Source organism: Bacidia gigantensis (assembly GCF_019456465.1).
Source record: "Bacidia gigantensis strain McMullin 20006 chromosome Unknown contig_244, whole genome shotgun sequence".
NCBI lineage: Eukaryota > Fungi > Ascomycota > Lecanoromycetes > Lecanorales > Ramalinaceae > Bacidia > Bacidia gigantensis.
Genome location: NW_025408600.1, coordinates 91,715 through 116,215, shown reverse-complemented (window position 1 = coordinate 116,215; position 24,501 = coordinate 91,715). Strand labels below are relative to the sequence as shown.

The following is a 24,501-nucleotide window of genomic DNA, read 5'->3' as shown; positions in this document are numbered from 1 at the left end:
AGACTCCGTAAAGTGTTAAACGAGCGAGCCCCTGCTTTCTCCTCAAATAGGATGAGAACTGAAGGGAAGGCCGCTAAGTGAGCAAACATTGGCGCTCGAGTCTGGATTTGAATCTTGTCGGACCAATCTGGAGCGACTCAGGCCTCCCAGTCTAACGCTCCGTTACCAGTCCCAGAAATATTCTGGCTTCAGTGCGACATCCTCGTCTGTTCCTCCCTTTAGAAGTGATGTGATGTCCGATTCAACCCCAAGCACAAAGGATTGCAGGGTCTCCCAATCCCACTGCATCATGTGTTCTACAATAGGCCGCATAGGGACCGTGCCGGTGCCACTTCCGTCCAGGCATTGAACATAATTAAAACGAACGCTTCCCAACTGCTTGTAGCGAGATTCGAAGAAATCCAACATCTCATTCTCACAATGGAAGTCTATCCCCTCTAACAGCAGGTGGCGAAGCTCAGGTATGGAACCAGGAGCTATGTACTGATAGACTGGCTTCGTCCGGGGGATAATTGCATCAAGTATTAGATGTAAGACCCGAAGATTCGGCGCAGATCTGAGCAGCCCTTTCAATTCTCGCGCATTAGTGTCGACACTCTCAAGATCGATTTCGTAATCTGAGAAGGGGTTACTGTCGTCCACTAAATGTACTGACAGGGATTGAAGTGCCGACCAATTCCGCAATGAGGGCTTGAAGATATTGAGACCATTAGCAATCGTTGCGGGAGTAGGACCAGAGAAGTCCTCCATCAAGAAGTATCTGTTTCCTGGACAGTTTATGTTTCGCCTATTGTCTTCACACATAATCTTCGGTTTCATGATTTGAAAACTTGTAAGTTGTGTCCATGGTTGGTCTAAGGCTTCTAGGGCAATCTCAAGAGGCCTTGAGGCACTGAAGGTGATGTCAGAAATCTCAATCTCTTTAAAGGCCTGGTTCACTTCTTTTGCCCCGATCCAAGGACTCTGTAGAACGATACTGAAGTCTCGTAGATTGTTTAGGCGTCCGAATGCCTTGATGAGAACCTTTTTTGCTTCATCGCTTCTTGAAAGACGTGTCTCGTTTTCGACCCAGCGAGCTCTAGAGGCGAAATATTGCTGAAAGTCCAAATCGGTCGGCGCAAGGTCAATATCGTTGTTTAGGGCTTCAGCCTTGATTCGCGTCTCAATGGGAAGCGTGTGGTCCTTACTGATTTGCAAATTGAAAATTTCGGGTTGCAAATTGGAGAAATGGATCACTTTGACGTATTTTGAGCTGACCACTTTAGCGAATTCTTCGTAGTGTGGACAGGAGTCGAACTTACATGACAGGGTGTTCTGATATGGCCGTCAGGTTCTGCAAGCTTTTCGATCCAATCCAAAGAGGGATGGTAGAAAACAAGGATGGTATAGTCGCATCTGCGAAAGCTCTGTTCACCAGGCGAAGGCTTCCCAAGAAGTATTGAAATGCAAAATCATCATCGTGGGGCTCCGGTCTGTAAGACACGTTTGCAATGATCATCTGCAGAACTTCAGGGGGTAACTTGTCCATCGCCATGGGACCGCCTGCCCAATAGAGCCCCTGAGACTTGCTGCAAGTCTCTATTGGCAGCCACGTAAGCTAATGTCGTTGGTGTTGTGAGCTTCTTGCAATCACATCTAGTAAAACAAGATTACGATAAGTTCTTACGCTAAGCCTGTTTATCGCTAGTAAATTACAAAAACGGCTAGACTACGGAGGTATCGAAGGAGGATGCTGACAAGCTTGGCGTTTTTGGAGGGGAAAAATTGGACTTTCTATGGACAACATATTGTCGCACGTCAAGGTACTAAACGATAGCGATGATGCTGAAGAAATCAACTGGAGTGACAACATACTGTGACTTGAGTCTGCTAAATGCGGATCTGTGTATGAATTACCCTCCTCTCCGCCCACCGGAATCCCTTCCCCTAGTGAATAGTTTTTGCTACTTGATTTTAGCCTGACCGATGAAATTTGTCAGCGTACCTCTGGAGTCACTGACGAGCTTCAGATAAGTTTCGCATAATCTGCAAGCCTTGCAAAAAGGATGAAATAGTTCATCATAAGAGTATGGTCGATTGCCTTTGCTAAGGCTGCTGAGCAGCTGTCCTTATTGTAGTGGTTGTAGCTATGACGCAAGACTGCAGGATTACTCAGGGCTTTTTTAAATGATTGATATTTATCGCTAGTAAGTCTGGCCCTAAGGTCACAAGTCTTAAGTTGTTAAGCATAACCAACAAAATACTGTATACATTAGAAACTTGGTGAGCTTGATCTAAATGCTTTACTCTATTATTATACCAAGTTTTATCTAATTTGGTTTTCAAATGGTAGTCGTAGAACATGTTGAAAGCAAATGTCCGGATTTATCGGAAATATCAATCATTTAAAAAAGGCTTGAGTAGCTCAGTCTTATCCCTACTTGGTAAGGCTTGAAGCAGGCAGCAGCCTGAGCTCTAGGATCTTTCACATTGAGTCCTACACGTCGCATAGCAGCATTGATTTCGGAAAGAATGATCAGTACTTCAACTGGTGGCTATTGAAGCACATATGTATAGCTCTTCTACCGTAGGACTGAGGCTCGTCAAATCGGCGGACACTTTGGCTTCGGTACAACAATGAAGCGCAAGCGGTCAGCTCAAGGCGTCCGTAAAGCCAAAAAGGCCTCCAGATCCAATGGAGCTGCGCTACGTCATTCAGAAATGCGCATATCAAAGGGCAGTAATAGAGATGCCAAGATCAAGCAACATTGGCTTTGTCGAGTCTGCAGAACACTCGTCCGCGATTCAAACATACTGAATGGTAGACACCAAGAAGTCAACATGTCTACGGATCAGGACTCTGGAAAAGATGAACGACGTGAGCAATTCGTTCATCATGCTGGAATGAAGAGGCTGCGCGCTTCAGCGCTTGCAGGGTGCCATCTTTGTGTCAAGCTGCTCGACAATCTTGATTATCATTTGGGAAAAGGATACTTCGCCTTTACTGATCAGGACCGCCACGAGATAGAGCCTGAAGGCGAGGACGTCGCGGACGACCTCGTGCAGCAAATTCATCCTGCATTGTGGCTGGGTATAATGCACAAACAGCGGCAGAGAAAAAGGCGCCACCTCGCTCGTCAAAGGTATGCTCAGCTGGAAGAACTTGGAAACCCTACAGATCCGACTATTATTGCACAGATCTCTTATGACGGAGGATTTCACGACGAGTCCTCTCGGATATCAATCAACGTCGAACCAAATGGAAGAATTGGAGTACCTATGGAGACGGACGGCCGTAGAGCCATCTGCTTGAGGCCTGTCACAGACAAAAACAAGCGAAAGGGGGAGGTGGGCCAGGACGCGCCTGTAGATGATCACCATGACGCGCAAGTCAGTATTGACACAAGGTCAAGAAGTTCATTTGATTTAGCGCGTCAATGGCTTAGTGAGTGTGTGGGGAACCATCCCCTTTGCCGGGAGGTAAACAATTCCAAGTTCGTTCTGCCTGCTCGTCTGATAGATGTCGGGAGTGTCCCGGCAAGCACCACAGTGCGGGTATGCAATACCAGTGATCTTAAGACCCGGCCAATTTACGTCGCTTTGAGTCATTGTTGGGGTGAGGTCGAGACTGTGCGGTTGTTGCAGGAGAACAAGGTGGCTTTCAAGGATAATCTGAAGTATGAGGATCTGCCATTGACCTTTCAAGATGCAATTAGTATTACCCGCCAACTGAGACACAGGTTCCTATGGATTGACTCCTTATGTATCGTCCAAGATTGCAAGGAGGACTGGAAGTCAGAGTCTAGCGTCATGGGAGATATTTATCGGGGCTCTCTATTTACAATCTCGGCTATGGCCGCCAAAGACGCTAATGGTGGATGCTTCGCTGAAAGAAATCCATTGTTGTGGTGGCCGTGTAGGCTAAACAATACCCATGGCAAGCCTTTGGTTGCTCATGGGGTGTCTCTTCATTATCAGGTTGAGGGTGCACTCGCCAGCCGCGCTTGGGTCGTACAAGAGTGGACCTTGTCGCCGCGAACTTTGCACTACACCAAAGACGCCATCTACTGGGAGTGCATCGAAAAGTATGCGTCTGAGGTATGGGTCCGTGGAGATATTTCTTGGGAAAAAAACCCAAGAATTCGACGGCCAAAAGAGGCCTTTCAGTCCCTGATATCGTCTTATCGTCTGCAGGCTGGAGCACCTGATGTCTCTTATAATGACTTTAGGAATTTCCACTCCACATGGTTTGAAATCTTGAAAAACTTCAGCAGCTGCTCGTTGACTCAACCAGGGGACAAATTGGTGGCTATTCGTGGGATCATTCGGACTATCGAAACAAAAACAGGCCTTACCAATGTAGCTGGCATGTGGAACGACTTTCTTTTACCAGAATTACTTTGGTACACGCCGACACCAACCAACTCTTTGCGACCGTCATATACCGACAAGAAAGCCTATCGTGCTCCGACCTGGTCTTGGGCTTCAGTTGACACAATCGTTCTCAACTGCATGCCAGACCTAGTCGGAGGTCGTTACGAGAATATTCTCGACCTTTCCATGTTTGTTTCCTATCAATTTGAGTGGAAAGCCGAGATTGTTCAACACGATGTGTCGGCCAGACCTAATGGCGAAGTAACAGCAGGCGTTCTTGTCTTGAAAGCTCCTGTGCGCAAAGTAGAATGGGCAGAGAACAGTGGCGCAAGAGCGCGCAAACATAGTGATCATGCTCGAAGCGTGAACGATTCCTGGAGTTCAGACTTTCGTGCTGGGATATCTTGTGATAGTTTCGCCGTTCTCATAGGCCGAGGGACTAGCTCGTCGAACGTGAAGGGCGGAAGAATCGATGTTGGGCTTGTGGTGGAGCCACATCCAACTCGAGGGTTCTGCTGTCGATATGGGGTCTTTCAGCAGTGCTATTGGGAAGGGGACACCTATCCCATCTTTGCTGAGCAGCGGGACCAGGAGAAGAAGATCATGGTTTTAGCATAGGAAACGGCTCCTCAATGACGACAGTGAGTATAGAATCCTCTACGCAGATCCATACCCCTATAAACACAGCCATGACTTACCTGATCATCTAGCCTCAACCTTGTCAAGTCATGCAGCTTTTCTGAAATCACCCCTCTGTATCACGTTCCATCGCCCACATCACATCATGTTATTCAAAACATGGTCGAATAAGACTCAGCAAACCCTAGCACCAAGATCGGATCATCCGGGTATTGCTTCACCTCAACCCGACTTGGTCAACGCTAATCAGACTCGCCCTCCTTGTTACTGTCCAGCATTCCTCACTTGATTGTGGAAACAAGGTTTTTTGGGTCAAGCGAAGTATATTGCCCGACTCATCCACATCTGCTGAGAGTTTCGCCATCGCCTTCCACCTCTCGGAAAACATTCAAGCTTGAACGTGCAATACCTTTTCACGATACTATCTTTGACAACCATCAAGTCGTGTCAGGTGTGGGCTACTTATCTCATTCGATTGTAGCAAACAGGGCGATTTTTGGTGGGGGGATCCATCGAGTAAATGAGCACCTACTCAAGCTATGAGTGGATGGCTAAGATGAATCTGTAAAAGAGCTCTATCGGGCACGAAAGTGCGACATATCATGGCAGAGAAGCCTTGACAAAGTATCGGTATAATGCATTCGAAAGGGGATTCAGGGCAAATGGACTCAATCATGTTCGATGCCTAAGAGTGGTTCAATACTGGCAGGGAGAGGTTGAGGGTTTAATCATGAATGTGCTAATATCTTGCTATTGAAGCCTGGCGGATAATGCTCTAGAAGAGAGGCGTGGGCTGGGCCCATCGATATATTTCTGTTCGGTGATACTAGCTTATGTCAAACGCCGTACTGATCTGTAATGGCAGGGCTTGCTGGCCACAACAGTGAGATTTAAAGCATGACGTCCTTAAGTATCCTGCCAAGAGATAGAGGGACACGCAGGCTTGAGCTTGGTCACATTTGAATATACCCAACATTCTCGACGAAAGAGATCAAGATCCTAAGACACTCGATATCTGTAGCAGACTGGCATCGATCAAATGGGGGTCATCAAATGTTGCTTTGGACCTATAATCAAAAGCCAGCTATGATCAGTGTCTCAATTATGTTCATGATCGACGCCTCGTCATTCTGCTAATGGAAACTCGTCCGTCTCTTGTCTCAAAAATGGCCCGATGTCAATATTTGGGCTTCCAAGACCCGCACTCCAATCAAATCGCTTTAAACTTCTCCAAACGAATCGCTGCATGTATTGAATATTGAGCACTAGCTGCACATGCTCTCCATGGTTCCAATCCACCTTGAAAAGCGCAACACGTTCCAGTCGCTTGCAGCGAGGTCGAAAAAAGTCCACCGCCTCCTGCGGGTTCCTGAAACAAGAATTGGATATCCTGAGGTCGATGAGCTTTGGGACAGTAGCTTGTGGTAGATAATCAGTCACATAACCCCTCATGGAACCTCTCGTTCCTAAATCTAGGACGATCTTCCGAAGATTATGTAGAGCCTTGACCATAATCCTCCACTGTTTCAATCTGTGGGTTCTTTTACGATGATCACCGTTAATTTCCAGAAGCTTCGCATTCATTTCTAGATGAATTTCCAATTCCCGGAGAGCAGCCCAAGTGCGAGACGACCACTTCATGTTATGAAGGGCTTCGGCGATTATCGAGAGCGTAAGTGTACGTTCAGTCTCATTGATCAGACAACGTTCGAAACAGGCGAGGAAAGCTTCTTGATCATCGTTACGGCTTTCCTCAGGATCCCGCATGGTTTCATCTTCAAAGATACGTAAGCTCGTGAGAAGCTTTTGCGATTCGGTAAGAGCTTCAAGTGCAAGCCTGAAGGGTTTTGAGCCTTGGAAGCTTATGTTCTCGGATTTTATTCGGCCGGATTCCTGATTCAGTCGCTTTGCGCCAATCCATGGGTTTGAGAGTGTTAATTCAAGATGTTGGAAATTAGGAAGACGCATAAACACCTGCACCAGGGCGGACTTCGCGGAAGTCTCTGCGTAGAGAATGGACCTTCCGTCCAAATCTTTGGCCCTGGAGCCAAGGTACTGCATGTTGCCAAGGCCGACCTTTATACTGACCTGGAGATTTGAGAGACGAATGGTTTTAACGTAAGTCGAGCTAAGGAATTAGCCAAAATCTCCGAATTCGGATTTGCGCTCACATTGTGGGATGTTCTGATAGAGCTGACAAGTTCAGCAAGCTTTTCCCCCCAATCCAAAGAGGGATTGTATGGAATAGTAGGGGCGCTATCAAATCTGCAAAGGTTTTGTTGACAAGACGAAGATGAGCTAGACGATACTGGTATTCGAAGTCGTCAATGACTGCCCGCTCCTCATCCTCAGGTTTGATATTCTCGACAATGAGTTGCAAGATCTCTGGCGGGATACGATCCATATCTGACGCCACTGAAGCTGCCGGAGGACTGTAGAGTCTCTGTTCAGCAGAGACGGAGATGCGTGTAGACAAGGCCGTGAGTCATTGAGGAATGTGCGCTAACCCACTTTGTCACTAGCCTGTTACTCTTTTGGGAACATACGTGATAAGAACTGCGCAGAGCTTCCAGCGACGCTGCTGCCCTCCACAATCTCAATAGACGTGATTTTGTAGTGGATGCTCATAGGTATGCAGATAATCGTCTACTCTTGAGATGTAGAATATGTTGGCGTGAACATTCATGCAGCGTTACAGGGAATTTCAGGATAAAGAAGCTTCACAAAGATAGGTCAAAATGCATATCTCTAGATCTAGAAAAGTCAGCAGAAAGGCATTGAACGGCGAGACGGGTGATCAGTAGTCTGAATCTGTCAAGTTTAGGGTCGAACATTTCGATTTGAAGCCGAGAAAATGTGGGATTGGAAGAGAGCTCGATCGCCTTCAATGAAGATCGATGTTTGTAATTGTTGACTAAAAGGACCTAAGAATAAAGCTGACCATGAAAGCTGTGAAAAGTACTCGAATCTCAAGGTTCTCTACTCCAATCTTTCTTCTTGCCTATGCTGGCTTACCTCAAAGTATCGGTTGCCGTGTCAGCGACTTCTTGATCTAGGAATGGTGATATCGTTAGCGCACTTGAAGGCTTGGTTGTATATACTGATTGGATTTGAGAAGAATGAACTCATGAAGATGTGTCTGTTGTTTCGACACCATTCTGAGTTGATTGTACTTAGCGCTATGGCAGACTTGATCTCACCCCCGGCTCCAGCGGAGCCCGAGGTCTTCAGCAGAGTAGTATGTGATGTAGCTATACGCGAAATGATGGATCGCTCATGTTTCAGAAGCACGCATACTGTTCGCACTCCTTTTTGAGGTAGCCTGCAACATGAAGTGAGCGGTTTGGACTGCGTGTCGAGATTTGGAAGTTTCGTAGTCGCTGCCAGTCGAATTGTCTCAGAGAATCAAGTGGTATCGTCCAGTCATCGGCGTTGTCATAAGGTAAATACCTGACAATCACCGAACAGAAGTGGATCGCCTCAAGAGATTGAGAATGCTGGCCTAGGAATTTGACGAGCTGTTCATACCGTTTTATCTTAAAGTTGTAGAGGTAAAAGTTCTTCAAGTGGGGTAAGACTATATTTTCTTTCTCAAAGCGATCCATCAAGAAATATGAATCGCTGGTATTAGGTTGCCATTTCCGGATTCCAAGCGTCACTATGTCGTCTGAACTGTTCTGAATCATCTTCCCTATATTTTTGACGATTTGGTAAGCCGCAAAATCAGGGGCGTTGTACCAGTCTGGCAGGGTGATCGCCAATTCTTGCAGTGTCGAAGGAGGAAAGGCCAATTCGACTCTTTTCCTACCAGGCAGCCAAAATTGGCCCTTATGATCCTTAGACAATGGAGCAAGCTGCTGATCAATACCGACATCATAATCTAGCCCTCCTGTTCCCGCGTTCTCTACCATTCGTGACAGAGATTCTCCGTCTCCGTCTGGGATGATGCGTAGGGATTTCAATTCGATCGTGCTATGACTCAACGCCTCTAACACTAAGGAGATCAGAGCGTCGGCACTGTGCGTAGGGTTTCGAAGGGTTACGACGCCGTAAGCTGCACTTAGGAGTCGTCTGGAAGCGAAAAGGATTTCAAGATGTTGAAGCTTCTCCAGACGGGGGATGGCTTTCATTAGCTTGGACGTGTTGTCAAGAGGTAATTGTTGTTTGTTGGGCTTTCTTGGTCTAAGTCTTCCTATTTCGCCGCCCTCACGCGCTTCGACGCGGTCGGCCAAGCCGTCTGCGGCGTGGTTGTCTATCGGTTTCAAGGCTAGCTTGTGAACGTATTGAGATCTATCACACGTCAGACACCTCTGTAGTGTCATTCAAGAGCAATACGTACAGCTGTTGATGTTCAGCAATACAGACGAGACCCTGCAGGCCCTTTGTGTCGATAAGCACAATAATATTCCTGAAGAGCAGGGATGTCGTGATGGATGCGCATAATCGGTTCACTTGACGAAGACTCTTCAAATCGCGAATCGCGGTTGGATTTTCGGGTGCGGCGACTTCGTCGCCAACGAGTGTCAGAAGCTCGGCAGGAAAACTCTTCATTCTGGTGATAATTGAGGCACTCGCGGTTACACGCAGTATTTGTAGATGACGAACATAAGAGCTGCGGATCTTACGATCAACTTTCGTGGTTCGATTTCATGAGTCAGATGATGGTAGATGATGGAAGGTGGATGAAAGAGTTAACGGAGGATGTAGCAAGAATGTGCAGAAGTAATCCGACCAGAAGTGAATCAAGTGCGGGGTCATACTGTGTTGAAGGCTGCTTTGAGATGCTCTACGCTAGGTAGGGGATTTTACATCAAGCTATAACATGAGTGAGGTGCCATCAAGCACACATCATTTGTATCTGATCCTTCTACCTCATTTGGATGTTTGGTTAAGTCTCTTGTCCGACAACCTCCGCACGTCATTTAAAGGGCTTTGTCACTGGTAGTCACTATGACTGACTTATCTTCAAAGATGTGAAGCTTTGTGTTACTGTGCTCGGATGTAAAACCGTGCATCGCTATGTATCTCATCTTTTCACTATCATATCGCAAAGAGAAGAGCCGAATCCCCAACACAAATCGAATATGCAGAATAACTCATTTCTTCGACGCATTTCGCACCAGGCCCCCCAAATCAGTTGTCTCCACTCAAGCCTATTCCTCCTTCGTCCCACTCGAGCCATGCGTGTAAATCAGTCTCCCGCTTCAAACAACTAGTCAAGTCTTCCCAGGTGCCTTCTTGGCAAGATCGTCATTGGGTCGATGCCTTAAGTTACGCACTGAATATTGGTCCCTATCTCCGACGACTTCCCTGACGATCAGTATCATGCCCTCCGTGGAACGTGGAGGTCTCTTGCAAATGCCTTCAAACGCCCCCCAAAGAATTTCGATGCGGTACGGTGCTCGTGTTGGATGGGTGCCTTTTCGAAGGGGTCAAGTATGGGCGCTTGGGCATGAAGAGCGTGGAAGGTCCTGTGACTATATAGTATAGGGTGTGGCAAAGATAGTAGGCAAAGTGGATGGCGTGCGGGGTAGTCATGGGTGTTGAGTGGCGAGTGGGAAGCATTGGCTTTCAATAGGATCTTGGAGACTAACATTGTTTGCAGAGTAATCGTGCTTATGTTCTTGGTGTAATCAGCTATGCTGCGGCTCCTGGCCAACTTGAAACCACAAGGCTGGAATATGCTGGCTTGATACCTTTAGTAATCTGGGCAATCTTGTCCCTCTGTCCTCAATGTCCTGGCGTTCCTTCTGTTCTGTCTAAACCCGATGTTCTGTAGGTGTTGAGGTAGCCGCCTGCTCGATCGTTAGATAATAAAGCACATTAGTGCTTTAGGCTGTGAGGTACTGAAGAATCGACAACATTCGCCAATTAAAATTGAAATAGGCTATTGGGGGGAATATTGTCTCATCAAATCACAACTATCTTGTGAATGGGCACGTGTGTATTCTATGTACTGACAGTCTTTTGCTAGCGGTGTCATTGATGGCTAAGGTACCCAAGCTGATTGCTCTTGCAAATAATTGATGCACCGTAGCGTTCAAAATTTTCATCCGGCCAATGCTTCTCAGCTGACAGCCCAGACTGGGCTTCATTCCGTCACTCTTCGCCCGGTCTGGTCAATGAAAACCTCTCAAGTAATTGTTTTTTGTCTCTTGCTTCGGGCGCCACGTCCGCAGAAGCTTTCGATCTCTGACACTTGATAAGCTTGAAGGTCTTCAAAGCTGCCCAGCGCATTTTCCTCATCTGTCGTAGACCAGTGGTCCAATCTTTTCCAGCTGAATATTTTGTCAAACACATACGTTTTAGATAGACTTCTTCGAGAACATTACAGCGATTTTGAAAGAAGGCCACCAATGTCTTATTGTTCTTGAATTTCATGTTGTCTAGCTTCAAGATACGGACATTTTTCCATGGATTCTCTGCTGCCATGTTTTCCATTATGGAAAAGCTAGGTTCGGGCTCATCTTTGGGACCAATTATGTGAACGATGTGGAGTTTATCAGAGTCGTGACATAGCTCCTCTAACCCAGCAAAAATATCCATCCAATCGGTTTCATCCGACTCATCATCGTCATATTCTGGAAGCCGGATTGTGAATGAAGTCAAGTCTTTGAGACTGAGTTTTTCATGGTCAATTTTATCGATTTCTAGGGCAATTGAAGACGTTGAGAATGTGTCGTCGTGGGAGAAGTCAAATCCTTTGTAGGGTCGCTGTTTGCCTTTCACTCTGAGAATTTCTAGGCACTCCAGCCTTGGGCATCCTTTGACTATAGCTTCCAATGCAATAAAAAAACCTGGTGCGATACTGAAATCAAACTCCTCGCGAATGATGTATTTGAAAGCCTTCTCTAGCTCTTGAAAGCCAATCCATGGATGCTGAAGAAGTATTGTGAATCTTCTCACATTGGCAAGCTGCTTCAAAGCTCGTGTCATGATGATTCTGGCTTGGGAATCTGTGTTCAGAAGGCGTTGTTCCTCTATGTATCTTTTCCTCGTAGACACATATTGTGTGGCTGCTAGCTCAACAATACTTGTCAAAAGAGCATCTTCGTCAATTGTCCGCCTAATTACCTGCTTTGATGGCTGGCGCGAGGCGTTCTCTGAGACTTTCAGCTGCGAAAAGTGTATGGCTCGGACGTAAGTGCGTCTACAATGCATTAGTCTAACCACCGTTCTTAAGGTGGCACTGACATTTCGCGGTGTTCTGAGACGTCAGTCAAGGCTCTTAGGCTATTTACTCCGATCCAAAGAGGGATGGTGTGAAATAACAGTGGTGTTGTGATGGCTGATATCCTTTTATTCACTTGGCGAAGATTGCTTAAATCACGACGCGATGCCCATGTATCTGGCTGTGCGACGCTCTTGACGATGAGTTTAAGCACTTCAGTGGGTGTGCGGTCCATGGTGTGAGGTGAAGTAAGATGTGAGAGGTAAGAACGAGCAGGTTGTTGCAATTGAACTTGTAAGGCGGTAGAAAGTGAGGTGAATTATAAGTGGGTTAGGTAACGCCCGACACAGCAATGAAGATGTGTCAGTGGTAATTTTGATAGTGCATTGGGCAAGATGAGCGGATTCTACGAATTAATGTTGATTGTTGTTGTCTTTGGCCACGGACAGGTTGTAGACGTGCTGGCGGAAGTAAGCGAGGTGTAATTTAGCGATGAGGTGGGCGAGTGAGAAGTGAATGTTGGATAGGCCAAATGATGCTCAACCTCAGGAGCGACGAGGGTTATGTGACTGACGAGTTTCAAAGAAAAGTAGGTAGAATAGGCAAATTAAACATATCAATTATTTGCGTGGTTAGCAATGCTTATTCTGTGCGCACGCTGGTGATAGTACGCGATGTGCTTCTTCGTTATGGCGATGTCACGCACTGCATGTCCGCTTTGGTGACTTCAAACGAGTGGACATGCTTACTGATTAGCTCCTTTTCAAGTACTCAGCTTCACTGCAGTGATTTGAGAAAGCTGGACTCGGAATGTTTGGTGCCGCATACATTGATTCATTTCTGAAAAGCTGCCAACGCTAGCTGAATGGTTCTTTATTAGATACACTTTAGCAGCAGCAGTAGGAATGTAAAGCCCGCCAGACATGAAGTCATTGATTGCTAGGTACAAGCCAATGCTGGTGATGGTTGTAAGTTGAAGGTTCATAGAAAACGATGAAGTCAAGACATGTCATCGGCTTGTATGATACCCGCTCTCTAGTTCATGGATGAATTGATGCTATTATACTGTTGACCTCCCCTGTTTTATTTAGTATCGTTGATGTTTTGCGGCATTTCGGAGCGTACCTTTGACCTAATATGGCTCCTCCTTTTCATCTGCTCAGGCTGCACATGGATTATCCATGACTTCTTTCCTCAGGTAGGGTGCAATATCACCATCTGGTGTCTCTCCAAATGATTCAGAGATGGTGAAAGATTGAATAGCGCTCCAAGTCCATCGTCTCATGCGAGCTGCCGCTGTTTTCCATGGATCTGCCACACCGGGATCGGCAAATTTGACCCAGAGAAACTTGACGGTCTGTAATTTATCACAATGAGCGTAGAAAAATCCCAGAAAGCCTTTGAAATGAGGGAATTCGACAAGTTTCAAGTCAAGATACAGCAGGTTTGGCAGAAATTGTTGGGTGCCTGACCCAAAATAGGCGTCCTGCCACAATGCACTAAGACCTGTTACAGTGAGTGCGGAGAGATCTTTGCATGCATGAAGCTGATTAAAAATCCTTTCGCAGGTTTTGTAGTGTCGCTGCCCTCCAAAAGCTGGCAACATAAGTCCGAGACTCTTCAACGATTTCCAGCAATGATCTGCTGTGAAATCCATTGGGAATGCCGCGAGGGCTGCAGTCATGCAATCGTCGGTCATCCTACGCATCAAATGTCTCCTAGAAGGAGTAATACCGCAGGGGTTCAAGCTTCCATATGGTCGTGAGGGACTGCCAGCTCGCACACTGATTGACAGCTCTTCAAGCTTTACTCGTGCGGTGTGCAAGGCCCGGAATGCAATGGGAAGAATCGACTTGGTACTGAAAAGGATTTCGTCACCGATAAGTCGTCCAAAGGCTTGATTGAGCTCTTTCGCTCCAATCCAATCATCTCCAATGCTCACAGAAAAACTTTGGAGGCTTGAAAATTTTGAAAAGGCGCGGGTGAGAAGCATCAGCGCTTGCTTCGAAGTATGGAGCCACTTTTGGGCTTCAATATAATTCGCTCTTGCGGCCATGTGTTTGATAACGGCGATATCGCAGGTGCTGATGGCATGGTTGCCATGGTCTGCCTCAAACTTCGCTTTGACCTCTTGATGCATGTTGCCTTCCTTATCGGCCTTGATCTGTACAACGGAAAACTTAATGTGGGTGACAAGCTTAGAACTGGAGAGGTTTTAGAAAAGAATACCGTTTTAAGCACATATCAACGTACATGGTGGGATGCTGAGAAAGAGTGTGCAAATTCTCAAGGCTACGTAGCCCGATCCACAAGGGAATAGTATGAAAGACATGAGGTGCTCCCATGACCGAGAAGGATTTATTGACCATTCGCAAATTGCATAGATCTTTCCGAGAAGCGCGGTCGTTCGGTGAAGCCACCGCCTCAAATATCATATTCGTAACTTCGGGGGGCACGTGATCCATTTCGAAGCGAGTCCTTTGTCGCAGTGAATCGGTTTCTCAGAAAGTTAGTGACTCGATGATTGCAGTCGCTGGCGAGAGGAAGAGATCCAGAAGTGAGCCCCCTGAATGACGAAATGAGTCCTTGGAGGGTCAGATAGCGCTAAATGCTAGTAGTAAGGATCATTGAGATCAAACGTACTTTACAAATCACCCTTCATGCAGACCTGTACTTGGTAGCTTCGACATGATTCTGGGGTTCGTGAGAACAGGGCCTTGAAGAATTAAAGCTCAAGTTTAGATGCGCTCAGAGAGTGAGCCAGAATATCTCTCGATAAATGTAAGATTGACCGTAAGGACGCTCGTTTGTGTGAATTGAAGCTGTCAGTTTTCCCAACTAGCTTGCTTTCTCTCAAAAGCGGTGGACCTCGTTATGTGACCTGAATATTGGTGTTCTGGCGTCATTAGAGACGTATCTTTTATCTCAATTCATCTATTCTCTGGAGCCCCCAAAGGCAAGGTTCCGCAGCTGTGAAGAAGAACTTCTTGTTTTCAACTAGCGTCCTTATCTTCTGTTTGTTGGTCCAGTGCAACCAGAGCAGATAGGGAAGGGTGATTCTCCTGGCTTTGAGCCCAGTGACTTTCTCTTCCTCCAATGCGTGGCGCATTTGCATAGCCACAATGGCTTGTCTCATATCACTGATATGGGTCTTTGGTGGAAGGCCGAATTGAGACCACCTAGACACCTTGGCGACAATCTGTTGGGCTTTCACAGACCTCTCGATGTCGTGGCTGGCTAGAACGTCATTTTCGTGAGTAAGCTTTTCGAGGGCCTCGGATCCAAGCTTGACGTTCTTTTGAGTGGGATACGCCTTCAGCATATTTTTGTCCCAATTTCGGGACGATCGACACGCGTTTTCGGCTTGGATCCGCATGGATGTAGAACGACTGGTGTCTCCTAATGACAGCTTCAGGACATCTGCAACTTCTCTCAGGATCAGCTGCATAAAAAGTGTGTTCTTTGCCATTTTTGCTGGATTGGTATGTAGGGAGGCATCTTCAGGTATTGGAGCATCTTTTGATGGTCCTGGTTTGCCCTTGCAGTGGTGGAGATTGGTGCTACTCCCCTTGCAGTGGAGACCCTCGTGAGGTTGGTGCTACTACGGCCACCCGCGCTAGTACGTGTTGAGCTGTACCGAGTCGTAATATAAACCGCGTTCGTGAATTACATCCGTATCATCATCTCCTACGATACGACACTCTATGACACTACTAAAGTGAATATGTAGTCTTCAGGCCCAGTCCCATCAATTCATACAAAACTTACCTGACTCATCATATCTCATCATGGCGAGCTCAACAAAGGACGCTCTCTTCATCTACCGCATCTACAACAAAGATGACTACGAATCCATCGAACACGAACGCCCTGTACCATCCTTCCTTTGCGATCCAACGAACGCCATAAGTGGCAGCCAGCAATACCTCTCCGCCTTCTTCGACGTCCTCACTGTCGTCAACGCTGAGTTCCATGATGAGTGCATGAAGAACGCCAAAGATGGTTGCGCGCGATGCGGCAACCCAGCAATCGATGCCCTCAAATCACCAATGCCCTATCTTCACCTTCCAAACCCCCTCGTCGTCACTCAAGTAATGCCAGTGTGCAGCTCAAAGGAGTGTGAAGCCGTGACAAAAGAAGGGTTGCAGAAGATACAAAATGCGGTGGCACAGAACCGAAGTGGCATCGATGGAGAACGGTCGGATCTTGGGAGGTTGATCTGCCAGAATTGTCAGAAGACGGATGTCAAGAAGTGTGGGAGGTGCGGTACAGTGGCATACTGCAGCAAGGAGTGTCAAAAGAAGGTCTGGAGGACCCATAAGAGGGTTTGCTTTCCAAGCAATATGGGCGTGCCTGTGGAGGACCCTGAGGATATGCCGATGTAATGGAGCAGATCTCTGCAATAGGTGATGCCAAAAGATTCATCAAACGTAAGATCTGCTAGGGCTGAAGCAATATAGCAGGAGCTAAGAATGATGAAGGTCCGCCCAAGCCTCTCTCCTCCATGATCCTCATTACTGATCTCAAATAGATCGCACGAAATACGAAAGAAAGTGTTTGCAATCATTACTGCTCTATGACCTGATCTAGCCCATTTGCTGACGATTTCTAGTTTCCACCCTCGACTCCCCAACACTCACGTCGAGCAAGCAAATAAAAGCCACTTAAATGGCGTGAGACTTCCCAATTCCCGGATCCTGCAACATCATCCCCTGCATTGACGTCCCCGCAGGAGACATGAATGACTTTATATTATCCTCAAAGCCCTGGATCTCCTCTTTGATCTCATCCCCAAGACCCTTGCCTGCCCCCAGCGCAACCGCACCGGATCCCATCCTAGCGATCGCTTGCTTGGTCTGCCCAGTGTGCATACCTGACCCTACTCTCTGAAGTGCATGCTTCAATTTTGCCCGACGTCCTGTGTCCTCGTCAGAGTCCTCGTCATCAGTCATTTGGCCTGTCCATGGCGAAAGACGTATAAATGCTCCGGTGTCTGGCTCAAAGAAAATCTTTGTGTTGCCTTTGGATGGAAGCTCGATCAGACCATCACATGCTTCCTCTTCATCGTTGGGTGTATGACGGATGTTGACTCTACGCGGGGTGCTTCTGCGTCTGATCTCGTTTGGAGACAGACTATCAGTGGAGGTGTTGACAGACGCGCTGCTGAGTGAAGTCGAACTCGAAGTACGCGAGCTCTGCAACCACTGGCCTAATTTGTACAAGTCTTCTTGCTTTTGCGGTCGATGCTTTTTCACTCGATAATCCTGGCCCAGGTATTCTGCTCTCGCAAGATTCTGTACTCGCTCTTGTGTGGATCTCTGCAACCGATTGCCTTCTCTTGCCTGCTGCCTTGTACGCTGCATCATTACCACTAACAAGAGGAAAGCAATGATCAACAAAACCATCACTACCATCAGAGTGTTTGACGAGCGGAACATCCTTTGATCTTGTCGCACAGGTACTTTGTGGGCCATGCGTTTCCAAGCACCATCAGCATGCGAGAGTAATATCCGCTTCTCGACCTCCAAGACGGATTTCAACGCCCTTTTGTGAATGTGATATGGCGGTCTAAGCTGACCTATCGACGACTTATGAAAGTATTCCTCGCAAGCCTCATCCCGCTTGCCAAACTTGTCTTCATCCCACCCCTGGCAGATCTGGATGTACTGGAGCTGGACACCTGCGCTAGCAAGTCTCAGCTGTCGCCAACCGAAGAACAGCAGCCCAACAGCACCGACTGCGAGGCCTAAAATGGGAAACGCATGGTCCAGTAAGAATTCACAGCATATCTGAAGCCATCGCAGCCACGTAAACCGCTGCCTCCTCATGCGCCTTCGAAACCTCCCGACATCCGGAGCCCGGTCGTTGACAGCCACCGAAGGCACCGCATCACCATTTGGGATTTCCTTACTGCCAGAAACAGGAGAAGCCGGAAAGGTGACTCTGCGCTGAAACCTGGGCTCACGTTGTTCTTGACCCCCAGCACCATCATTACGCTCCTCTTCCGGCTTCTCAAACCCCTCAGCAGAGGAAGACGCAGGGCTCGAATTCGGAGTATCTTTCGAATGCGCAGAAGGCGACCTACTTTCCTGCAGCGAAGTCGACGACGACGAAGACTGCTGCGTCGTATCGAGTGAAGGCGGCGAGCCAGACGGCGTCAAGCCCACACTCTCAATCTTCAACCCGCCCGGTCGGGCGTCCATCTTACTCATCGTCCCTACCGACTGACTGGCTGGCTACAAACGAAGGCAGGTTCGGTCTGTGCGTTGCTTACATGTATGTAAGAAGCACATGATCTGGCGCCCTCCCCCCAGCGCCTTAAGAACGATTCGTCACCCACACATCTGGGCGGACTGGTGGGTGCACAGCATGATGCAGGCCTCCCTTCCAGCGCGGGGTCAAATAGATCGGCTTGCAAATCCCTCACATCTGCCTACAGCCTGCTTCCTTGCGAACAAAAAAACTTGCATATGCATGCGCGCAGCTTGCTGCGCCACACACCCCGGGAAAATCCTACGAGGCTGAAGGACCCCTTATCTTTCCCCACCACCCCACTGACCCACACCAATGCACGCTATAGCCGCCGCTGGAATCGATGGTCGACCTATCGCAGACCTACGAAACACACACGCCGGGATCGAGCCGGAAAACTCTGAACTTCGCATGCATAAGGTAAGGTGGGGATGGAACGCCTAAGCTAATAATGGGAGGGGTGGGCGGTCCGTCCTGCCCTTGCTCAACCCTGCAGAAAGTTGGTTAGGAGCTGGAAAGCAAGCAAGCTTTTGATGTCTGGTTCGGGGTGGAGTGTGGAGTGTGGAGTGTGGAGGGGGGAAGGGGGGAGGGGAGCGCCTAAGATCAGGTTTTGACATTGGGGTGCCTGAAGTCGGGAGGGAGATCTTGCTTGCTACTTGCCTTTGTTATCGTGATGGGAAATCGTTGGGATTTGCCGGTTGCGTGTGTTTCTATATTCTAGATGAAGAAATGTCTTGGTCTGGTGTGTATGGTGTGGAGGACGGATTTGCTGGAGATGCGAGAGTTTGGTGGGGATGATGTGACTGCGGCAACGTATGTCAGGAACGCCAATGGACTAGCCCTGTTTTTGTCGAGAAGAGAAGTGGTGGAATAAATGTTTCGTAGATCACTTGAGATAATCGTGATAATAACCTCGGAAAAGTGGAATTCATAAATTAGATTCAACGACGCGCTTTTGCTCATTTGAGCAGAGGCTTCTCCGTTAGTTAGAAGGCTCTGCCCAAACCAGACCTGCCCTACTCCAAAAAACGCTGCTCCATATAAATGCGAGCAGAGGCTTCTATGTCAGAAGGCTCTGCGAATATTCCAGTCTAGTCCATCCCAACCCAACCCGACCCAAACCAATTATCACGCAACGTAATGCGTAGAACGATATATACCCCAAGAACCCCGTCATTGTAAGGCGAACATGTCGTCTGCTGCCTTCTGCCATTACCACCACCTCCACCTCCATCAGCTCCTTCAAAATGTATCCCTCCTCTTTACGGCCTCCTCCCCCAACCCCTTCCCCCCTCCCTCCCTCTTCCTCAACAAAGCAAGTCTCATGCAACAAACCCCAACGTCGACCCCGCAACAGGCGCCGTATACGCCCCCTTCAATCTACTCAACCCACAATTGGCCGCGCGTCTCTTCGCACGCTCCACCACTACGATGGCCGAACATATAACTTCCTCTCTCGCCTTCCACCTATCTCCTTCACCACCGTCACCCTCGCCCGTAGCAGGTGGGGCAGGGAGGGCAGACTCCACAATGATCAATTCCCCCACATCCACAACCTCCTCCCCTGGTGTATTTTTCTTGCGCGCTCTCTCCCCCTGCCCGACGCCAGCCCCAACAACCGCACTCGTAGAAGAAGCAGGCGTCGGATTCTGCACAAACCGCGCCACTGTCTCCTCCTCTTCGTTCAGGCACTCAAACACGGATTTGTTCCCGGCGAAGGGCTGCCAGTAGTGTCGCTGCCCGCTGATACTCGTGATTAGGACTTGTGCGGAGGGGTTGAAGAGCTCGAGCCGCTGGACTTGCGGGGGAGGAACGGGGTGGTTGGGCGGCGGGGGGATGGGGTAGGCGATTGAGGTGCCGGTGCTGTGGATGTCGAAGCGACCCTCGGCGACGAGAGGGCCGGGCGCGTCTTTTGTGTTTTGTGGGGAAGGCGAGGGGATGCTGGTAGAGGATGAAGAGGGAGGCGTTGGGCGGAAGAGAGAGCGCCGCCGGGGGGCAGCGGAGGGCGCTTGCGTAGTAGAAGAAGGGGTGGAGGTGGTGGCGGGGAAGGAGGAGATTATGATGTGTGGTTTCTTGTTCATGAAGCCGCCTGTAGCGAAGGTTTTGATGTGGTAGGCGGAGAGAGCTGAGTCTTTGGGGATCAGGCTTTGCGTGGATGAGGAGATTTGGCGTAGGGTATAGTGTGTAGGTTGAGAGGAAGACTCGCTGCTGTGGTAGATGGGGAGGATGTCGGCGAGAGATTGGGGGGTATAGGGGGAAGCTCGTCGGTCATTGTTGTGGAGGTCATAATGAATGGTTTGGAAGAGAAAGTGGGAGAGGAAGCGAAAGGTTTATGTAGGCTCGTGAGGAGGATGAGGGCGGGTCATCAAGACGTTGGGAGATTGTCTTCTTTCTTCTTGAAGGGAGGGTCTGGATAGGGATTTGTTGGGTAATTGGGATACAAAGCCGGTGGAGTCGCCGTCAGTGGCTGTCGAATGCGGGGCTTGGCGCTAATTTCAGAAAGGGAAAGTTCCCCTTTCTGGCAGGATCATCCCAGGTGGACTCTCCAAAGAAAGTGAGGCGCCAGCTGGTGCCAGAGCTGATCGGGGCTCGATGATGAGTGCACCCGTTGTAATGATATCGCCGAGGTTCGAGTGAACGTTGAACATTCAAAGATTCTCGTTAGGGAGCCAATGCGTCCAGGGTAGGCGGGTCGTTCTCATCCCCGTCCTCAGCTTGCCAGCCCCATTCCTCCTTCAGCATTGTGACCGCTTGTCGCCTTGGCCAGCTGCTTCTTTCTTCCGTAATTCTCATTAGTCTAAGCAGTTGCCTCTGCTCATCCTTATCTTCAAACAAGTGTCCACACATCTTTACGGCAAGCATGGCATAGAAGCAGCCAGGGACGAAAGTGTTGTGCAAACCAATACCGCATAGCAGTCTGACATGATCCCTGGCCTTCTCCTGCATCGCATTTGTTGCAGCTTTCATCCTGTGCCCAATTTTTGGGATCGTGGGATCGTGTGTCGTCAGCAGAACTTTCGCAATCTTCATGAATTGGATACCGGTGACATGCTCGTCCGTGAGGTGACAGGCTTCAGGAAACCATCGACCTTGGGAGGGATCCCGGTCCTGATAGAAGATGGGATCAAAACTCCCGGGTCTCCACTGATCCCACTCCTCAACTAGGTGGTTCAAGTCACGCCACAATGCGATTGGACTCTCCTCGCCAAACGCCCATTGCACAACCCTTCCGCATATGTAAATAGCTCTTTGCGCCCAAATTTCATCATCGACAGGTTCGAAGGAAACCTCTAGGGGCGAACGAGCCAAGTCTATACTGACTGGTCGTTGCTGACTGCACGCCGCGTAAATTTCTTGACGAAGGTGACACCAGAATACTGCTCGTCTGAGTCGTGTTGAAAGTAGTGTGCTTGGTAGAAAGAGTGATGTCCCGATGATGTGAGTTACGGAGTCGGCGCCATTGACTAAGTCCTCGTGTAGTGCCAAGATCATTGAGGTGATCAGCAAAGCGTCGTCCTTGATTTGATTGTCGTCATTCAGTAGCGGGACCATGGACTCGATGCAGAGATCATGATATCGGACGGCGTCTTCTGAATCGTGGTAGAGCACGGAGTCTATTAGGTTGTAGTCTGCCATGTAGCTGATATGTAGAGCGGAGATACCGAGGATTGCATTCATTAGCACGGGAGATTTGATGGCGAGACAGGGTGCGACCGTTGCAAAATGACGCTTTGGGTCTGACACGTCGAACTATGGAGGGTGTTAGAGGCGGCGCAGGAGAATTCACGCACGGAAATATGTAGATGGCTTACCCATGGTGCAAGGATCGCTACGAAATGATGGAGCAATTTTGCCTCTTTGAGACTTTTCAACTTGTGCACGGGAGATGTGAATGATTGCGAGCGTACTCTCTGATTTATCGGAGGTCGACGATTGGTAAAGGGCGAGGTTGCAGAACCTGGAGTGTCTTGTCCCCCTTTCATTTGCTGGTGATTGGTTGTACGCGATGTGGATGCGTCCAATTTGTGGTTTTCATACGGGTATGGAGTCAGAAGCTCATTTGCCTGCGAGTGATGCTCATGATTATCTACGTTACTACTATTCTCTGGCGTAGCTGTTTGCTCAAACTCTGTCGGTGACTGGATATTTGGTGGCTTCCGCTGGGTAGGCCGCGCTGGCTTGGGTGGGCGAAAGTCCTTCTTGGAAAAGGCCACACTGTTGCTCGGGCTATCGAGGTCAGATAGCATAACGTCACTTTCAGGAATGAACTCAACTATTGCTCTCCTTCGTTAGCAGACTTAAATGATAATGAAGGAAATCTCACGTTTTCTCTCCACATCCGGCCACTGTTGGTCTGGTTCGAAGTAGAATTCGTACTTGGCGCCCCTTCGAGAGGTCTCATGCTCCGGGCACACAAGATTACGGAAGCGAACATTGTATCCTCGAATGCATTCACGACCTGCAGATCGACATTGATTGCATGGAGTCTCGTCATTGCCTGCTTTAGGTCAGAAATTGATGCGACAGGTGAGAACCCCAAAAGCGGACATTTAAGATGCCGGACGCGGCAACCCGCACTATAGATCCTGATCAGCTAATGGATCGATTTGCAGAGGATGGAATCAGCACCATTCAACCATGCCGAAGGCTGGTGGCCGGTGTTCGGGTCTTGATTTGCGGTAGGGGAACCTTCGTCGAGCAGTCGTGTATGTTAGCAGCTTGCCTCGACTGCAAGAGCGACATCTTGAACAGACTTGACCCTAGCACGTGCGGCGCCGCTGAGGGGTATTTGGACGATATTGTGGATGGTGGGCGAGGAGCATCGCATGAATCTAGAGGGTGGGAAGTTCCTCCTGCCGTTATAGGAAAGTTCCCTTCTCGAGGATGGCAACGTCAGTCTTGAAAATGTCGTTGCGTGATGAGAAATGCGCCGGGAGATCACGTGCAAAATACGCTCCTTGGCACTGTCGACGCGCTGGGCTGCCGGTCGCGTTTACGAGAAAATAGAGACATGATAGGTCGCTATCGGTCTGAACAGGCTCGTCACGCCGAATTCTGGGCCAGCTACGATGGACCAACTGCCTCTGAAAATTGTGGGCCAAATCATCTGCTCCTCCAGACAGTCGTAGAGCCAGAAGCGCATTGTCTAATTAACGACGCGTGAACAGTCCATATTTTTTGATGGCTGAGTGCATTGATTATGAGCACACTGATCTTGCAGCCTTTCTATCACATTTCACAGACAAGAATCCGGCAGAAGCTGCCTTGAAGAGAAAGGAATAAACCCATTGATTACCCTGAGATCTCGCCCGAAATCCTTCATACTATTGGCTTTACCAAAATTTCCCGTCCAATGCAGGTAGCTGTCCAAACAGTTGTGGTCGTAAAAGGTTCATGAAATTGTGTTCCTAGTACTGAGAGATTATGTATTACTTCATAATTTGATGCTTTTTACTGCGTCTGATGCCATTGATCGGGGTGAGAAGTCGTCTCATTCGTCAGTCTTGGTCGAAGTACGGATTCTCTGTTAGTGGATTCTCGTCCTCATTGGTTTGTCCTTTAATGAATGGTGAAAGTTCTACAAACATCTTGCGGTCCCAATTTCTTAGTGTAAATTTCTGCAATCTTGAGAAATCCAAATTTCTCATTTCTTTTATGACAGATTTCCATAAAGATCCGTCACGGATGTAGACATTACAGAAAAATACGTATTCTAATCGTTCTGCATGATCCTTGAAAAAGTGCAACACGGCAGTCTTGGTTGCGAAATGTTGGAAGCCGAGACATAGATTCTTGAGCTTGGGGAACAGGTTCTGTTGCACTGAGTCGATCATGACCGACGCCATAGGTATAGACCAACGAGCAGACAATCCAAGGGTGACAAGGCTTGATCGGTTGTTCCGAACTAGGGAGGCTATAGGGCCAAACCGCCCTGCAAAGCCTTCAGCGCCTACGTCTTTGGAATCAATCCTATCCAACACCAGGGATTCGAGATTTTGAGAGCTGAACGGGCGAAGTGCAAGATGATTGAGTGAGACCGAGAAGACTGATGCACAGGGAGAGTCACTTGCGTCCATAATAGGCAG

The 24,501-nt window shown here is 48.4% G+C and overlaps 10 protein-coding genes across 10 annotated transcripts; 2 read left to right on the top strand and 8 right to left on the bottom strand.

The window, feature by feature from the left end:
• Window positions 1-162: 162 nt before the first annotated feature.
• On the bottom strand, window positions 163-1,528 carry KY384_004722 (uncharacterized protein; the record flags this gene model as incomplete). Its single annotated transcript, XM_044813227.1, has 2 exons — window positions 163-1,252; window positions 1,302-1,528. 2 exons carry the CDS (start codon window positions 1,526-1,528, stop codon window positions 163-165), a joined length of 1,317 nt encoding a protein of 438 aa, XP_044669505.1.
• A 1,088-nt stretch (window positions 1,529-2,616) lies between these two features.
• On the top strand, window positions 2,617-4,971 carry KY384_004721 (uncharacterized protein; the record flags this gene model as incomplete). Its single annotated transcript, XM_044813226.1, has 1 exon — window positions 2,617-4,971. One exon carries the CDS (start codon window positions 2,617-2,619, stop codon window positions 4,969-4,971), a length of 2,355 nt encoding a protein of 784 aa, XP_044669504.1.
• Window positions 4,972-6,117: 1,146 nt separating this feature from the next.
• On the bottom strand, window positions 6,118-9,543 carry KY384_004720 (uncharacterized protein; the record flags this gene model as incomplete). The annotated part of the gene is made up of 7 exons (XM_044813225.1): window positions 6,118-7,120; window positions 7,164-7,424; window positions 8,008-8,044; window positions 8,094-8,131; window positions 8,193-8,243; window positions 8,290-9,282; window positions 9,332-9,543. 7 exons carry the CDS (start codon window positions 9,541-9,543, stop codon window positions 6,118-6,120), a joined length of 2,595 nt encoding a protein of 864 aa, XP_044669503.1.
• A 1,548-nt stretch (window positions 9,544-11,091) lies between these two features.
• Window positions 11,092-12,398, bottom strand: KY384_004719 (uncharacterized protein; the record flags this gene model as incomplete). The annotated part of the gene is made up of 2 exons (XM_044813224.1): window positions 11,092-12,108; window positions 12,234-12,398. The coding sequence occupies 2 exons, from the start codon at window positions 12,396-12,398 to the stop codon at window positions 11,092-11,094; spliced, it is 1,182 nt and encodes a 393-aa protein (XP_044669502.1).
• A 924-nt stretch (window positions 12,399-13,322) lies between these two features.
• On the bottom strand, window positions 13,323-14,628 carry KY384_004718 (uncharacterized protein; the record flags this gene model as incomplete). Its single annotated transcript, XM_044813223.1, has 2 exons — window positions 13,323-14,367; window positions 14,417-14,628. 2 exons carry the CDS (start codon window positions 14,626-14,628, stop codon window positions 13,323-13,325), a joined length of 1,257 nt encoding a protein of 418 aa, XP_044669501.1.
• Window positions 14,629-15,083: 455 nt separating this feature from the next.
• Window positions 15,084-15,632, bottom strand: KY384_004717 (uncharacterized protein; the record flags this gene model as incomplete). Its single annotated transcript, XM_044813222.1, has 1 exon — window positions 15,084-15,632. One exon carries the CDS (start codon window positions 15,630-15,632, stop codon window positions 15,084-15,086), a length of 549 nt encoding a protein of 182 aa, XP_044669500.1.
• A 319-nt stretch (window positions 15,633-15,951) lies between these two features.
• KY384_004716 (uncharacterized protein) lies at window positions 15,952-16,548 on the top strand (the record flags this gene model as incomplete). Its single annotated transcript, XM_044813221.1, has 1 exon — window positions 15,952-16,548. The coding sequence occupies one exon, from the start codon at window positions 15,952-15,954 to the stop codon at window positions 16,546-16,548; it is 597 nt and encodes a 198-aa protein (XP_044669499.1).
• Window positions 16,549-16,827: 279 nt separating this feature from the next.
• KY384_004715 (uncharacterized protein) lies at window positions 16,828-18,366 on the bottom strand (the record flags this gene model as incomplete). The annotated part of the gene is made up of 1 exon (XM_044813220.1): window positions 16,828-18,366. The coding sequence occupies one exon, from the start codon at window positions 18,364-18,366 to the stop codon at window positions 16,828-16,830; it is 1,539 nt and encodes a 512-aa protein (XP_044669498.1).
• Window positions 18,367-21,076: 2,710 nt separating this feature from the next.
• Window positions 21,077-22,662, bottom strand: KY384_004714 (uncharacterized protein; the record flags this gene model as incomplete). The annotated part of the gene is made up of 2 exons (XM_044813219.1): window positions 21,077-22,165; window positions 22,228-22,662. 2 exons carry the CDS (start codon window positions 22,660-22,662, stop codon window positions 21,077-21,079), a joined length of 1,524 nt encoding a protein of 507 aa, XP_044669497.1.
• Window positions 22,663-23,913: 1,251 nt separating this feature from the next.
• KY384_004713 (uncharacterized protein) lies at window positions 23,914-24,492 on the bottom strand (the record flags this gene model as incomplete). The annotated part of the gene is made up of 1 exon (XM_044813218.1): window positions 23,914-24,492. The coding sequence occupies one exon, from the start codon at window positions 24,490-24,492 to the stop codon at window positions 23,914-23,916; it is 579 nt and encodes a 192-aa protein (XP_044669496.1).
• Between the last annotated feature and the right edge of the window lie 9 nt (window positions 24,493-24,501).